This window comes from Malaclemys terrapin, chromosome 20 (assembly GCF_027887155.1).
Source record: "Malaclemys terrapin pileata isolate rMalTer1 chromosome 20, rMalTer1.hap1, whole genome shotgun sequence".
Lineage (NCBI taxonomy): Eukaryota > Metazoa > Chordata > Testudines > Emydidae > Malaclemys > Malaclemys terrapin.
The window spans coordinates 8,574,976-8,591,880 of record NC_071524.1 but is presented as its reverse complement, the minus strand read 5'-3'; the positions used below and the strand labels follow the sequence as shown (position 1 = coordinate 8,591,880).

At 43.1% G+C, this 16,905-nt stretch overlaps 1 protein-coding gene across 5 annotated transcripts in view; it reads left to right on the top strand.

Moving 5' to 3' along the window:
• The first annotated feature begins 206 nt into the window (after positions 1–206).
• The window catches only part of LOC128826652 (butyrophilin subfamily 1 member A1-like), a 36,038-nt gene continuing 19,339 nt past the window's right edge, over positions 207–16,905 (top strand). For 2 of the 5 annotated variants that reach the window (XM_054010054.1, XM_054010053.1), the window contains exons 1-5: positions 207–273; positions 1,239–1,357; positions 8,262–8,297; positions 9,370–9,390; positions 10,922–11,026. In XM_054010054.1, the coding sequence (XP_053866029.1) occupies positions 8,273–8,297; positions 9,370–9,390; positions 10,922–11,026 (151 nt within the window). In that variant the 5' untranslated portion in view covers positions 207–273; positions 1,239–1,357; positions 8,262–8,272. Of the gene's footprint in view, positions 274–1,238; positions 1,358–8,261; positions 8,298–9,369; positions 9,391–10,921; positions 11,027–16,789; positions 16,898–16,905 lie in introns of those variants that run through there. The other 3 variants (XM_054010056.1, XM_054010057.1, XM_054010058.1) reach the window with 3 other exon arrangements.

Here is a 16,905-nt window from a genome sequence, read left to right as displayed (position 1 = left end):
ATTGGGATGAATTTTTAAATCACTTACAGAACAGATCTTATGGAGCAGTTGATTCTGGGAACCCTATCTGGATGGAATAGGGTGCAAACTCCAAACACACACACACACAGCATTTCTCATATTCCCCATCCCCCTTCCCATGAAAGCTCACAGCAATCTCCTCCCCTGTTTCCTGACTGTTTGTTCATACCTTTGCCCATGCCCATGTTTTATAGTCCACAAGGCTTATTTGTGCCTGCTGAGAGAGTTCTGAAGAGAGTACACAAATCTGCTGTGCGTGACTATAATTTATAACCCAGGGAAGTGATTCTAAAATATATTTATTATATTTACTGTAGATTTTGGATTTCTCTGGTTTCTGGAGAAATTGGAATGACTGAGGTGAAAGTTTAAATGAATTACAGTAGTGATTTAATAACTGTTGGTAGGAAAATTTACAATTCATTCATAAAACAGTAGTATAAGATCAGAAGTAGTTTTGGATGCCGTGCTTCACAGGTGGCTGCTGGCCAGTTGCTCAGAGCCCTTTTTACGAGCCTTTCTGGGACGGGGGGGGGTCTGCTGGTGGGTTTTTTTTCCCTCTCCTTTTCATGAATCGATGCCTTTTGAAGTGAAGGCTCTGGGGATGATCCTGGGTCAGCACCAGAGTCCCCTGCAGACAGAAGTGTTTTCTCCATAGGGAGGAGTTTTAACTTCATCTCCCAGCTCCTGTGAGGTTGCCGTTTTAGCTGGGGCAGGTAAAGCACTTCTGTGGGGCTCTCCCAGGCACAGGGAGAGTGTCAGTCCATTACAGGACTCCTGGCAGAAGAGGTACCGTTTGGAGCAGAGAGAGCCAGGCCTGCCCCTGGGCAGGGGGTTGTCATCCTCTAGCAGTGAGGAATGCAGAAGAACGTCTAAGCCCTGTTCTACATGGGTACATGGGAGGGGGGTCGACCAAATCCCTGGAATCTGGCAACCTCAACTATGGAATATTTGCCACCACTCCACAATATCATTTAAGATACTGGGCCTGAACAACCATGTTGTTACATCAATTTTGCCCTGGTGGTCTAATTAAACCATTGTAGTCACATCAGCATAAAATTCTATAATGGAGTAGTGAATCACACCCCAGGTATTCAAAGAGTGAGCTCAAAGTTCACTTTTATCTTCTGTAGTTCGCTTTCGTCTCTAATGATCTTTGAACCTTGTCATGTTGACTTATTGTTGATGTAACATGTACTTTCATTGTCCAACAGGAAAACTGTCTTCTGTCTGAAAGGGACAGATAAAAAGAGAAAGAGTGTGAACTAGGTCCCTTTCTCAGCTGGAAGTTAAAAGGCAGACACAGAGACCGGATTCCCTTCAAAGAGCAAACGTAAGTCTGAACATGAGCACTATTGGTAATAAAAACATCTTCTGTTTGATTGTATTGTGAATGCAATGGTTTGAAACTCTAGTCAAATTATGATTTTTCAATCATTTTTCTTCATCTCTTTGCTTAATTTCACTTTCCTCTATATAAAGGTTTGTTGATCACATTATTTGACTAGCATCATCCCCCATCACTGATATAAGAGAGGTCAAAAGATTGTTCTGAGGCGGATCGAGTTATAGCTCTACAAAGAGAATTTAAACTAAACTGTTACTGATTTCTCCAGTACCTAATCTTTGTTCATCCAGAGTGACTAGAAAGTAAGTAGCCCGTTACAATGTCATGCTGGTACCAAGGTGGAGGAATACTGTATGCTTCCCTTAGTTCTTTCCTTCACAAAAGGTAACACAAAAACTGATGACTTTTATTTGCCCATTTTAACCTCCTCATTTGAAGGAACATGTAAGGATTTTGGTGAAAATTGGTTGGAAAAATAATTAATCTAATTATTTCTTTAGAAAGGATTTGTAGCAATACTATTTAGTAATGTGCTTATTTAAGTCTGCTCAAGTGTATTGATGAGCACTACAAGCAATGACAAACAAAGAAATCAGAAACTGAGTCTATGTCATGCCCATCAGAACCAATTGCCAAGTAGTAACTCAATATAGTCATCACACTCCATCACACCAACATACCAACAACCTCTATAACACACTCCATTTCATTTCAACATTACTACACATTAAAGAACTGAAAGCACACAATTCTAAGCCTGTGTATAGGGATTGTGTAGTGTCCCTTTAAATAGTTTGTGAGCCTGTACTCTATACATGTTACTTTGTTACACAACTTCTTATGACTGTACAAATGCAATATGTTTGTATGTACTTTAATAATGTGTGATGTATAATTATTTTCTGAGTCTTTCAATATCTAAATATAAATGTCTGTGTTTTTTATAAAGTAAAAAAAAAGTTTAATATGTGATCAACTTTGCATCCTTTGCTTGCCTTGTATATGATATGACTATAAATTTAAATCAAGAGCCAGATCCTTCCCCCCCTATTTTACATGAACTGCTGTATTTCACCACACAAAGCACGGAGAAAGCTGGATTAACTGGTGAGATGGGGCTTCTCCAACTATAACCCTATACCACCTTCTCCCCATCTCTGGTGTCAAGTGCATATCAGGAGTGTGGCCAGGAAAGGGAGCCTGGCTGAACCCCTACAATATGCTCAAGATTACGGGTTGATGGAGCAGTCCCTTGGGGGCATTAACAGCTAGCACAGTTTATTGGATCCCTGATGCAGCCCCCTCTCACCACTAACCCCCAAAGTGGATTAGGATGTAAAAGGAAGCTTAAAGTCACCTTTGAAACCCATCATCTTCTGGATTCAGCCTAAATTTTGTTATTAAGTTCTAAATACAGTATCACTCCAGCTAGTGTCTGGCCACACTCAAGTTGTCTGAGCATCATTTGTCCAATGGTGCAGGACAGGGGGTGACATCTGGGGCATGAGGGCACAAACAGGATGTTTTATAAGGACCCTTTGGGGGTTCAAGGGCTACCCCAGGTGCCCATGAGTGAGTTGGATGAGAGTCCCTGCTAAAGCTGGAGGCGCAGCGTAATATGCCTCTTATTGTCTGCTGTGCACCCTGAAAACAGACACCATTAGGGTAATGATCTCTACACACACACTTGTGCCTGAGTGAAAAACAGAGCGTCAGAGATAGACAGCATTTAGTGAAGGTTAATAAGATCAGTACATGGAAGGAGGAGAGCCAGGATTTATTCAGAGGCCAGGAAAAGGAAAGTAAAGGCTAGAGGCACATAGACCAGAGCCTAGGAGCATGGGAGCAGTAGGTCGATGTTGCAAGGTGTCATCTGACTGGGTCTATACAGCATGAGGCAACATAAGTGTCAGGGAGAGGGAGGCCAAAGCCCCTTCAATCCCCATCACAGTCTACCACCTCAAAGGACTTTATTCATAGTCTATGTCTATCTATAGTACTTGTGTGGCTTCCATCACCACAGTATCTGAGCACCTCACAACATCCCTGTGAGCCAGGGAAGGGCACTGAGGATCAGAAGCACTAAGGCCCAGATGTGTAAAAGTATTTAGGAGTTGTGGCGCTCAGTATTGCAAAGTCTAACTGACTTAGAAGCCTTAATCTACTTTTCAAAAGAGATTAAGACAGGAAGAAGCCAAAATCCCATCCCTAGCACACTGACTACTGGCTATACACAGATTCCAGCTCACCCTAACGTCATCCCTCTGAAGTACTGAAAGGTGGAGCTAATAGACTGAGCTGGAGGAGCCATGCCGTGTCCCTGCTGCTCAGGGTCAGCACTTAATCCATGCCACAAGGGCCTTGGAAAGGACCATCAGGACTCTACAGATAGTGGACACTCTGCTGCATCTCTGACACTTGGATGTTTTCTAACTGCTCTGATCCATAGGGTCACAGACACATCGACTTCCCTAGAGACAGCACCACAGTGTACCGTGATTCTGAGCAAGAGAGAAATCCCCCTTGGTATTACACACTACAGACACTACTGACATTCCCAAGAGAAGCCAAGGGGAGACAGCATAGCCTGGACAAGTAGGCGATGGCTATTACAGATGTGTGTGACACAGAGATGGCATTCACAGCTGAGCATGTGGATACCCAGGATCAAGCCATTAACCCCCCATGATGGACTCACATGCTGTCTTGACTCCATACAGTCACTGGGAGGAACCCTCCTTCAGTGTGACAGACCTTCTCAGGGGTCTACTCTCTCTCCAGGGGTTAAGCTCAACCACCTCCTGGAACCGCACCTCTCTGAGCCTCCAGAACACCTGTCTCTTGCCATGGGCCCCCTCAGGGAATCCACTCACTTTGGACCCTCATGTACATCATAGTCTGGGTGCTCTGAAACTGCTCTGGGAGAAGCTTAGCCAGGATTCTAGTGCAGTGTGACTCCCCTCATGGAGTGCTGGCAAGAAGCCTCTTCAGATTTGGCATTTCCTGGGTCCAACCTTGGAGCGTTCAGCATCCTCTGTTCACACCGTGAGCGCTCTGCAGCGAGTCCATCTGAATGGGACACCTGGGGAAGCCTTGCACGCCCCCAAAGTGCCCTGCACCCCAACTTTGCAGTCAGCAGTGACTCTCAGCCAGTGTTGTAAAAGAGAAGGTTTATTAGTTGACAGGAACACAGCAAAGAACAGAGCTTGTTAGAACAGAAATCAGAAACTTTCAGCAAAGTCTATTTTGGGGGTATCCAGGGCCTGGTGCCCTGGACTCCCCCCTCCAAGTCCCAAACAGAAGACTTATCAGTTCCAGCTTCCTGACCCCAGACACACCTGTTGCCCTTACTCATTTATTTGTCTCTTTCCCAAGCCAGCACGTCACCTGGTCTGCATCAACACCTCCAGCTGATTCTTGCAGAAGACGGGGGTCCAGCCATTAGTTGTCAAGCTACAGAGTGTTGGCCATTCTCTGTCCCGGGGAGCCAGTCAGCAGTCATACCTGCCCTCTAAGGATTGCTGCAATAATCACACACTCTTATCCCACCTCCTAAATACATGAGTTACACATGGGGAATCTGAGACACACACTGTGTTCAGAGAAAACATTAAGAACATTCCCACTTCCTCACACCCCCCTCAGCATTCATCCAATTCACAACCAGCTCACAACCAGCTCACAGCTCCTGCTTTTGGGAGGGGTGGAGGGCTTTCATGGAAGCTCATTTTCTATTGGGGCATTTCCATAATGACTGTATTAATTTCTGGCTTTTTTTAGTAGTGCAACACATAGTCTCCCCGGTACTGGTCCCCAGCCCAGCAGGCAAGGCCTCCATTGCCACTGTAGATCAGACAAACTTTACCCCAGTGAGAGTATTGCTGCACTTGGGTGATTTGTCACTTATCCTGTGAACGCTGAACTTCATAATTTCACCTGGACTGTGCCCTTATCAACTGGGGATTTATTGCATAGCTGGCTTTATTATTTAACTATAGAAACATCTTGGGGTTTCTTTTGCCTGTTACAAAGATTTTTGAGAAGAGATGAGTGAAAATCCCAGCCCACAGGGCAGATTTTCAAAGGCACATATGGAAGTTGGTATGGAAATCCCAGTGACTTTCTGTTAGGCTCCTTTGAAAATCCAACCCTTAATCTCCTTAACAGTTTCTACTAACCCCCTCTGTTTTTAGTTGCTTAAAATAGCAAACTTTAATTGTTTGGGATGAAATAATCTATGCTTGGTCTTTCCTTAGGGTTACATTAGTTTTTGGAAGTTTCAACAAAAGATATGTATCCTTTCTGAGAATGAGGCTGGGGAAAATATGATGTCATCACATAATTAGAGATTGAATTATAAAGTTAGAGGAACAAGAAGGCAGAATTAAGATTGCACAGGCAAATTTAAACGTAGTATTTCTAAATCTGTAGTGTTTTCATTTGCTGTCTTCTTTCGTTCTTTCACTCTTTTGCATGCATTACAAAATTAAAGAGACCGGGGTGGGGGGGAACCCACCCCACAAAGATCGTATTCACCCAGGGCTAGCTCCACAAAGGGACTGAGGTGGCAGCTAGTGGGGATTTGGAAGCTCTAAAAGTTGCGCTTGGTGCCTGAAGTGGCAATTGGGCACCTAACTTGGTTGGCAGCTAAATTTCCACCAGTATAGTAATCCAGGCCCCTAAATTTCTTCTGGTGGATATGTATAAAACTGCCTTAATCTGATGGGATCCACAAATCTGGCATTTCCCTGTGGGCCCTGACCCAGCGTGCAGCATGATGGTAGTGATGCTTCCCCTCTTATACCCAATAGCCCAGTGGTTTGAGCACTCACCCAGGATGTGGGAGAGTGAGATTTAAACACCCACTCTGCCGAATTTAGAGTAGGAACTGTACCCCTGTCTTTCACTTTCCAGCTCAGTGCCATAACCACAAGGATATCAGGCATCACAGGGTGCTGATTTCTCAGTCTGTCCTATTGAAGCTGTTCAATTTTGTATTACCTAATTAAATACTTATTTAGGCCAGAGAAAGTAAGAAAGATAAATTGACTCTATAGCCCAGTGATTGGGCCATGTCCTGGGAGAGGGGAAAAGTATGTTTCAGTTCCAGTAAATTGTTACGTATTTTATGAACAGTTGAACAGCTTAAACATGACAGACTGGGGGAGGGAGGGAGATCACACCAGAATAGCCTATGGGCCAGTGTTTAGGACATTCAGTGGGGAAAGGGAGCAAGTCCCTGAGTTCAAGTCCCTGCTCCAAATTAGGCAGTGTGGGATTGTGACCCTCATTCTTTCACTTCTAGGATGAGTGTGCCAATCAGCAGATGTTTGAATAACCATGGCAACACAGCCTTGATTTTTTTGTGAGAAAGAGTTGACCCAGCTCAGGTGACTAACTCCATGAGAGGATTGGTGGCTGTGAATCCTGAGCAGAGAAAGGTGCCTTACTACCTTTGAGGGGTTGGACTTATTATTATTTGTATCACCACAGTGCCTAGGAGCCCCATCCCTGAACGAGGACCCCATTGTGTTAGGTGATGTACATTATGTATTAAGGGTGTTACAGTAGTGCCTAAGTGCCCAGTCACTGAATAGGACATTGTCACAGGGCCTGGCTTCTCTCCCACCTTTCTCTGAGCAGAAACTGAGCAGACTCCAGTGGCTGTGCCTTCACCATACCATTTTATTTACATTGCCTCCCACTTCCACAACAATCCCCATGCTATTTTTAGCACTGATAGGGCCTTTTGGCCCTCTCCCCAGGACCTGGGGGAAGAGAGGTCTCCCTCCTTGAGGTCTCCATGTAACTTGGCTCAACTAGCCCTCGTCCCCTCTCTCTCTCTCTTGCTTTGGGGCTCCCTTCCTGCCTCTTTATCAGCCTCGGGCTGATAGGGCAGTTGGCTCCTTATTCCACCCAGCTGGCCAACCTGATTTCTAATTACCTGCAGCAGCTTTCTCAAGGGTAACAAATTAACATCTGACTGGTCAGAGTGCAGGCTCACCTACGTACCTCCTGCCCTCTGTCTCAGATCCCATTGTGCTAGGCACTGTACATTATTTATCAGGCATATTACGGTAACACCTAGTGCCCCAGTTGTGGACAGTACCCCATTTGCTAAATCCTGTGCATCATTTAGTAGGTGTGTTATAATAGTGCAAGCAGAGATTTATCATGAAAGTGTTTGGCAACCTTATTTATTAGGTTATTGATGTGGTGACTCTAATGACATATTAGTAATCTCTTTAAAAAATAAACATTTAAAACAGTAAATCATAACATAAAAATGTATGTTGAATAATGGCCCTCCCCTATCATATCTTGGTAAACTGTTTTGTTGCTTAAATAAATCTTCTGGCTATGATTTAAACAACATGTATGCTTTAAACAAAAATGAGAAAAAACAATAGTCAAGTATGCACTGATTTCCAAAAACTTCACTGAATTTTATTATGCTTTATATTCCTTGGTGTCAATACACCCTCTACATCTTGTCTGTTATAGTTAACAAGGTTTTTATAAGAACTCTCAGTCGAACTTTAGACAAATAAATTAGTTACAAGAAAAAAGGATGAACTAACAAGACTTATTTATCCTTTTGAAAGGCATAATGCTCCATAATGAATGGAGTTCATATCTGAATTTTAATGCTAAACAATTAATTTTAATGGAAAATAAACATCAGAAAATCTTATATTTTATTTTTTACTAATTTATCTGCTAATTTAATAATCTTTTGTTGATAAAATGTGTACATTATATTATCTCTGTTTTGAAGAAGAATGAAAGAGCTGCACAATGGTGCTAAACTTAGACTCTGACAAAAGGAGTTTTGCTCATATACAGAATACACATAACAGATAAATATGAAGACTTTTTTCTTTTATAGGAGGAGCCAACATGACAGAACCCAGGAAAGAAATGGGTAAGTCTCAAAGGATTTTTACCACTTTCACTGAAACACAGAAATTCTCTATGAATTGGAGGTGGACACAGCATTGTCAAAACAGTCGGGTTTATTAGTCAAGTGGCACACAACCTAGGAAGTCCTCAGTCTAGCACAGAGGAAGGGACGTTAAAGCAGAGCCCATTCCGGTTAACCCAGAGTCCAGCCAAGCTGTAGTGACCCCCTTGGTTCAAACTTTGTCTGTCTCTCTGTCTGATCTCCTTTGTCTGACTCCAGGTCAGAGCCCTGACTCCTTCCAGCTAACTCTGATTCCCACACTTCACACCTTCCCAGTCCTTTGTTCTCCAGCTGGGAAATGTTGCTCAGGCCTGGTCTACACGACAGAGTTATGTCAATGCAACACAGCTTCAGTCGCGCTAGCTGTGCATGTGTCTACACTTAAATGTGTCTCCCACTGATGTAAGTGCCCCTTTGTGCTAACTTAATAACACCACCTCCCTGAGCACTACAGAGCCACACTCGATGTACTTAGGTCAACACAGTGCAAGTGTAGACATTGTGTAACTTACGTTGATCTTCACTGACCTCCAGCAGATGTCCCAAAATGTTCCACACAGACCGCTCCAGTCTCCTCCACTTCTAAAGGTTTATGGTCATGCCTCATCCTTCCACTGAACTCCACCTTTGGAGTACTTTCATGAATCAGAATAAGACACTCCCCCTGGAATTCTTACACCTTTCATCTAATCAGGTTCAATTAAATGATATTTTATGAAGATCAGGGTTTTTTTTTCCCCAGCTCAGCACAGAATTATGGAAAATTCCAGCAGACACAATAAATCTATAATGGACATTGCAGACTGTCGGCTATCATTTTGGCAAACCTCAAATATCCAGCATTCTAGACAGATTGTCACTTGCAGAGGCTGATCACAAGATGTTCTAATCATGAATTTGCTGAAAGGCTGAAGAAGATTATTGATTATGCTCTAAAATTTCTGATTTAAAATCCATGAAAACTTTCAACAAAATAAAAAATAAATATTTTAAAAAATATTTATTATTTTGTCCATTTCTTTTTCCCTTACAGACAATGTCCTGCTGAGGAATGGTAAGTTTGCTTTGATATCAAAGTGGTGAAAGGCCCATTATGAAAATTCGCACTGTATCCTTCCTGAAATTACAGTCCCTCATTCCAAACATAGTCCACTATTTTAACTCCTGCCTGAAGTCTGAAGTGTAAGTTTATTTGTGTATACACCTATTGGGTTTGTGTCTATATGTCCCCGCCAAGTCAGAGATACGTTGTGGTCTCATTCCGTAAACGAATTGGTGCTAAGTCTATCTGAGCTAGCTATGTAATTCTGGATAAATTTAGGGACAAAGCCTTGTGAAAGGGTACATGATCTTCTGTGGTCAGTTCTACCAGTTGCAGAGTGGTAGCTGTGTTAGTCTGTATCAGCAAAAACAATAAGGAGTCCTTGTGGCACCTTAGAGACTAACACATTTATTTAGGCATAAGCTTTTGTGGGCTAAAACCCACATCTGATGAAGCCCATTGCTTCTTGTTCTATCTTTAGGGGCTAAGATGAACTAGTTTTCTCCCTCCTCCTTATGACACCCTTTTAGATACCTGAAAACTGCTATCATGTCCTCTCTCAGTCTTCTCTTTTCCAAACTAAACAAACCCAATTCTTTCAGCCTTCCTTCATAGGTCATGTTCTCAAGACCTTTAATCATTCTTGTTGCTCTTCTCTGGACCCTCTCCAAATTTGTCCACATCCTTCCTGAAGTGCGGTGCCCAGAACTGGACACAATACTCCAGTTGAGGCCTAACCAGTGCAGAGTAGAGCAGAAGAATGACTTCTCATGTCTTGCTCACAACACATCTGCTAATGCATCTCAGAATCATGTTTGCTTTTTTTGCAACAGCATCACACTGTTCACTCATATTTAGCTTGTGGTCCACTATAACCCCTAGATCCTTTTCTGCTGTACTCCTTCCTAGACAGTCTCTTCCCATTCTTTATGTGTGAAACTGATTGTTCCTTTCTAAGTGGAGCACTTTGCATTTGTCTTTATTAAACTTCATCCTGTTTACTTCAGACCATTTCTCCAATGACAGTACCTCTTGGTATATGGCAGTTTCATAGATTCAAGGACTGGAAGGGACCTTGAGAGGTCATCAAGTCCAGTCCCCTGCCTGCATGGCAGGACCAAATATTGTCTAGACTATCCCTGATAGACATTTATCTAACCTACTCTTAAATATCTCCAGAGATGGAGATTCCACAACCTCCCTAGGCAATTTATTCCAGTGTTTAACCACCCTGACAGTTAGGAACTTTTTCCTAATGTCCAACCTAGACTTCCCTTGCTGCAGTTTAAGCCCATTGCTTCTTGTTCTATCCTTAGAGGCTAAGGTGAACAAGTTTGTATAACAGTCTATTATGACTGTCTAAAGCAAGTTTATCTAAAGAAACATTTTTGATATATTTCTAACTCTGCATTTCCTCCCTGTACAGGGTCTCATAACTTATAATGATGTTTAGATGGAAAGTCACTTGACATTCCTCTTCTGACTAAAAAGTTTTCAGGCTATATATGTCTGTTTATCTAATCTCAACATATCCCATTCTCAGATAACGAGAAAGCAGAAGTTAGTGAACACAAAGGAATTATTGCAAATGTTTTGGCTCTCGGGAGTCGGCCCATCAAGAAGATGATCCAAACCTTAAATCCTTTTGGTGAGGAGTGGTAACTTTTACTTAGGGATAGAACGTAGAAATGTTTCTGGTGTGAAAGGAGTCAGCAAGGGTGAATTGAAGTGTCAAGGATTCCCGCTCTTGTGCCAGGAAGAGGAGAAAAGCAGAATCTATTACCTCCTCCACCCCCCAACAGAAATATTTAATTATTTTTACAAAGTGGAGCAGCTCCAAAAGAGGAGATCTCCCTGGTGAATGTGGGGTGGTCCACATTCAAGTCCTTGCTCTGCATTAGGCAAAAGAGGGGTTTAAATTTGGGTTTTCCACACCATGGTAGAGTACCCTAACCACTGCACTGTTAGATATTCTGGGTTTGGGCCTACTCTGGTTTTAACCAAAAATTTCATGCTAGACCTCAGAAACCTTCCTGACAAAATACGTTCCTGTGAAATATTTTAGTTTTGACAAAAACGTATTTTCAGACACATACAAGCCATTTGAAAATGTTTCCCTCAGCTCAAATTCCAGATGCCTTTGGGAGAGAGGATGGATGGAATGCTTCTGGTGGGTCCTAAAGGCATTGCAGGAGGGGCTACATTTGTGGGGTTAGGGAGGATAACAATGAATTCAGAGGCCAAGTGCCAGGACTGAGATTTGTGGTTGTGATGGTGAAAATGAGTTAAAATCTATACACTGTGAACTAGTGAAATATTAATTGTGTAGAGACAGAGAATGGATGTTGGGATGTGTGTGTTAGGCTGGACTGATGTTAGGGGAGGTGGTGGGCTGAGGATGCAATAGGCTGATTTGTGGAGGCAGATAAGTTACTTAGTGGCCTGAATGGAAACTGATCAGATTAGTGAATTTTCCAGGGGATAAGGAAAAGTGTGTGTGGGGGAAAATAATGAATTATTGGTAGACACCTGATGACTGAGGAGGCTTGGGGTATGTGTGCAGAGAATACACTAAGGGGCAGAGGCACAGGATAGACTTATAGAAATTTACGGCTGGAGGGTCCTCAAGAGGTCTAGTACAGCCCCGTGAATTGGGGCAGTACCAAGTAAAGCTAGACAATCCATAACAGGGGTTTATCCAACCTGTTCTTAAAAAACTCTGATGATGGTGATTCAACAGTCTCCCTTGAAAGCCTATTTCGGAGCTTAACAACCCTTCTTATTAGAAAGTTTTTCCTAATAACTAACCCAAATCTCCCTTGCTCAGGGCCGGCTCCAGGCACCAGCGGATAAAGCACGTGCCTGGGGCTGCACATGCTAAAGGGCGGCATTCCATCCATTGTTGGGACGGATAATCTGTCTTGCTACAGATTAATCACATTGCTTCTTGTCCCACTTTCAGTGGACATGGAGAATTCTTCATCACATCCCTCTTTATACCATCCCTGTACAGATTTGAAGACTGTTATCAGGTCCCACTTCAGCCTTCTTTTCTTCAGACAAAACATGCCAGGCAGCTTTTATAATCTTTTCTCATAGTCAGGTGTTGTTTTTTTTTTTTTCATTTTTGTTGCCCTCCCCACCTGATCGGTAAGCACATGGTAAAAAGTGAATAAAAAAGCATTTAAAAACATTAAAAACTAGGTTTAAAAAGGGAATTTACTAAGGCAGAGCCTGTTTAGTATGCACATGGCCAAAAAGTATGAAGGGGTACTAAGAAAAAAGTATTTACAATTATTAAAAACTAGGTTTAAAAAGGGAATATACAAAGGCAGAGCCTGTTTGGTAAGCACATGGTAAAAAAGTGAATAAAAAAGCATTCAGTATCAGGGTAGGTTAAGAAAAAAAGAGGTTCAAAGAAAGAACAGGGCAAGAAAAGGGAAAAGAGAGCCCCCTTTGCAAAGGGCAAAGATAGACAGCACATGGTTGAGTCGGAGAGAGAGAAAATGAGAGAGAGAATTCTCACCTTTTAAATCTTTCTGTCCCTGGTTCAGACCCTCTCAGACTTGTTATCACCACCTTTGAATCGGACCAATTAGAGTTTGTTTTACAACAGCATCATAGAATTCATTTTTTTTAAATCAATTCTAGAGTCCCAAGAATTTAAACAAGAGCCAACTCCCTCCTCTCCCCCTCCCCTCCTCCCTTTTAACTGTTTTATTCTTATCTAAAGAAACAGATCTTTAGCTCTTTTATCACCATGTAGCCCTTTTACAGAGGGTTTTTTTATAAAATTTAAAACCATAAGCTTTTAGTAACAAGCAAATTTTAAAAGTTCTCCCCTAGGTTTTAGACTAACAGGTGTTATTTTTTAGTAAGCATAGGGTGACCAGATCACCCAAGTCAAATATCAGGACGCGGGGGGAGGGGGAGCAGGGTGATGCGGGGGGGGCGTGACGGGGGGGCAAAAAAAACCCACCCTTCCTCCGCAAGCACTGGAGGGAGGCCCGGGAGACTCAGAGGGAGCGTGGGGCTGGGGTGAGTAAGAGTCCAGCCTGGTCCTGAGCAGGCAGGACTCAGTTGGGTGGTAGGGAGAGGAGGGGGGCGGCCCGCGGGGCCAGGCGGCAGCTGTTCTCCCCCCCGTGCAGCGGGACTCGGGAGCAGCCACTGCTGCAGCTCCCACTGCCGCGGGGGCAGGAAACGGCCATGGCGCTTGGCAGCTGCGGCTCTGGCGCCCCCGAACCCCCCGAGCCGGGGCCTGCTGCGGGGACCCAGTAGCGCGCACGCTGCGCCCAGCCCCTGGCCAGTCGCGTCTGGGCTGCTGCCCAGCTGGTACTATCCCGCGGCGGCCCCGGAGTGGGGGCAGCAGGCCCCAGCCCCCCCGTCCCGCTCGGGTCCCGCAGGGGAACGAACGGGGCTGGGGTGCCGATGCCTCCGCCCTGGGGCCGCCAGGATTGCACCAGCTGGGCAGCAGCCCAGACGCAACTGGCCAGGGGCTGGGCCCAGCGTACGCGCTACTGGGTCCCCGCAGCAGGCCCCGGCTCGGGGGGTTCGGGGGCGCCAAAGCCGCAGCCGCCAAGCTCCATGGCCGCTTCCTCCCCCGCGGCAGTGGGAGCTGCAGCAGCGGCTGCTCCCGAGTCCCGCTGCCCGGGGGGGAGAACAGCCGCCGCCTGGCCCCGCGGGCCACCCCCCTCCTCTCCCTACCACCCAACTGAGTCCTGCCTGCTCGGGGCCAGGCCGGACTCTTACTCACCCCGGCCCCGCGCTCCCTCTGAGTCTCCCGGGCCTCCCTCCAGCGCTTGCGGAGGGAGGAGGAATGGTGAGCCCGGGGAAGAGGCGGGGATTCGGGGAGGGAGCCAATCGGGGGAGGAAGGGGTGGAGTCGGGGCGGGGGGGGTGCGAGCACTTCCGGGCTCCAGGCTCCGGCGCATTTCCTTGTTTGTCCAGTGTCCCGACCGCACGTCGGTCGGCACGCAGGACAAACAAGGAAATATCGGGACAGTCCCAATAAAATCGGGACATCTGTTCACGCTAAGTAAGCACAATGTGAAACAGGCTTTTGCAGCAAAACTCCCATTAGCAAAGCAGCCTCTGTGAGTCAGTGGATCACAGAGAAGGAGTTTACTTCTTTACCTGATTTTTAACAAACACATGTTAAAGTTACATTAAGTTTTGCAAAGGTATAATGACTTGAAAAGACAAACCTAAGACACATCCCTTTTGTATGTGTTGTAATAAAAAATTATGCAGAAGCACCCTAGGTTTAAAACCCCAGGTTTTTAGTGACAGACGGTTTATATTCTCCTTATTTTGTAAACCAGTGGATTAGATAGAAGCAGATTGCTTCTTCCCCCACTTTTTAACAAATAGAGGTAAAAGGCTTGTAAAGGAATAAACACTTGAAAAGACAAGCCTACCTGAAGTCCAATATCTTCATTTAGTCCCTTAGGCATAGGTGTTTCAATAACATGTAAGTTTGCAGAAACAACCCAGGCTTAAAAACACAGAAAGCCTGTTTATAAAAGTTTTCCCCTAGGTTTTAGGCTAGCACTGGTCTTTTATTTTTTTTTTTAGTAAGGACAGCAGGCTTTTGCAGCAAAGCAGCTGTCAGCAAAAACATCCTCTGTAAGCCAGTAGATCAGAGATAAGAAGGCTGCTCCTTTGCCTGCTTTTTAACAAATACAAGTGAAAGTTATATTAAGTTTTGTAAAGGAATAAACACTTTAAGAGACAAGCTTATATGAAGACAGAGCCCTTTATTTAACATTTTCACATGCGTGTTTCAATTAAAAAAGAGAGAGCATGCAGAAAACACGCCGAGGTGAAAACCACAGAACCTTAGTAACAGCTAGTTTATATCCCCCTTATTTTGTAATCCAGTGGATTAGAGAGAAGTTTAGTTTTCTTTTCACTTTTTAACAAATTTATGTGAAAGTTATAGTAAGCTTTTATTTTCCTAGAGCTTTTAGATTTAAGTATCAGTTAATTTTTTTGTTGCATTATTAGAAGGTTTTTGTTTTTAAATGTTTGCAACCCGTGTGCTGAGACACAGGTACAAGGTCCTGTGTTTGTTTTGGGTTCATAGATTTTATTAAACACAGGCTGGAGCTGGAGCTTTCTTTACATTTTAAAAACAGATAAGACTAATTAGGCTAGCCAGTGCTTCATGCACTATAGTCTGCCTTAGCAAGGCTCTAGGGGTCACTCCTTTAGTTTGCTTGTTTTTTTACACAGACTTTTTTCCTAACTTTTTAAACGCTGTTAAAGTTTTAAAAAATGGGGAGATTGCATTGAAAGATACTTTATGAAAGTCATAACAAGTATTTTATTCCATTTACTGACTGTAAAAGACAAAAACCACCTCTTTGTGACTGCATGAAGCTTAGAGATAGCCTATCTGAAGAATACCCTCAGCCCTTGACTTTCCCTCATACTTTTAACACTTGCTAACCATGCAGTGTTTTATTATATAAAGGTTTTTAACATTTAACACAAAAATACAGAATTGACTGAGATGTAACATAACATGACCTTTTTAAAGGATATTCTGTATGCTGTGAGACCTATTTGAAGCATTATGTTTTTTTAAAGTTTATTATGAAAAAGCAGTTTTGCCTGAGCTGTAACAAAATAAGTCCCCTTTTAGGGATATTTTGTAGAAGTTTAGTGAACTAAAAAGGCTTAAGATACTAGCCTGTTCTTTTAAAAATAGTGGTTTTAAAGTACCAAACCAACAACTGGGTAAGAATATGAAAACTAGCAATTGAGGGGAGTTTACATATGTGTTTTAATTAAAAAAAAAACAAGCTTGCTTTTTAAAGTTTGGATTTATAAAAAAACACAAGAAAAAATAGCTTATGTAAAAAAATTAGCTGTTTTTTACCAGAGATATGGGAGCCTTCCTCATCTCCGCTCTCCACACACACACTTTCCCCCCCCCCTTCTTCTTTTTTTAATGTTGTTTTTTTTTTAATTTAAACCAAGGACAAACAATTAAAAAAAAAAAGCCAGAGCCACAGAGATCCCCTTAGTAAATTCCCCCTTTTAAACCTAGTTTTTAATGTTTTGAAATGCTTTTTTCTTAACCTACATTGGTCTTGAATAGTTTAAATGCTTTTCTATTCACTTTTTACCATGTGATTACCAATCAGGTTTTGCATTTCCCTTTTTAAACCTAGTTTTCAATATTATTTAACTCTTTTCTTAAACTAACCCTTTAAAAACAAATATTTCCTTTTTTCTTTAAGTTCTATCTTTCTATTCTTTCATAACCTGCCTTTACCAGCCTCTTTTCTTGAATAACTTACATCTCTTCTTTCAAATATCCTTTTTTCTCTAAACCTTACTCAAACTTTCTTTTTTCATCTTTAAACTCTCTCACTCCTTTCAAGCTTTTTCTCTCAATGTAACTGTCATAACTATAAAGGGAAGGGTAATAGCTGTCCTGTGTACAGTACTATAAATCCCTCCTGGCCAGAGACTCCAAAATCCTTTTCCCTGTAAAGGGTTAAGAAGCTCAGGTAACCTG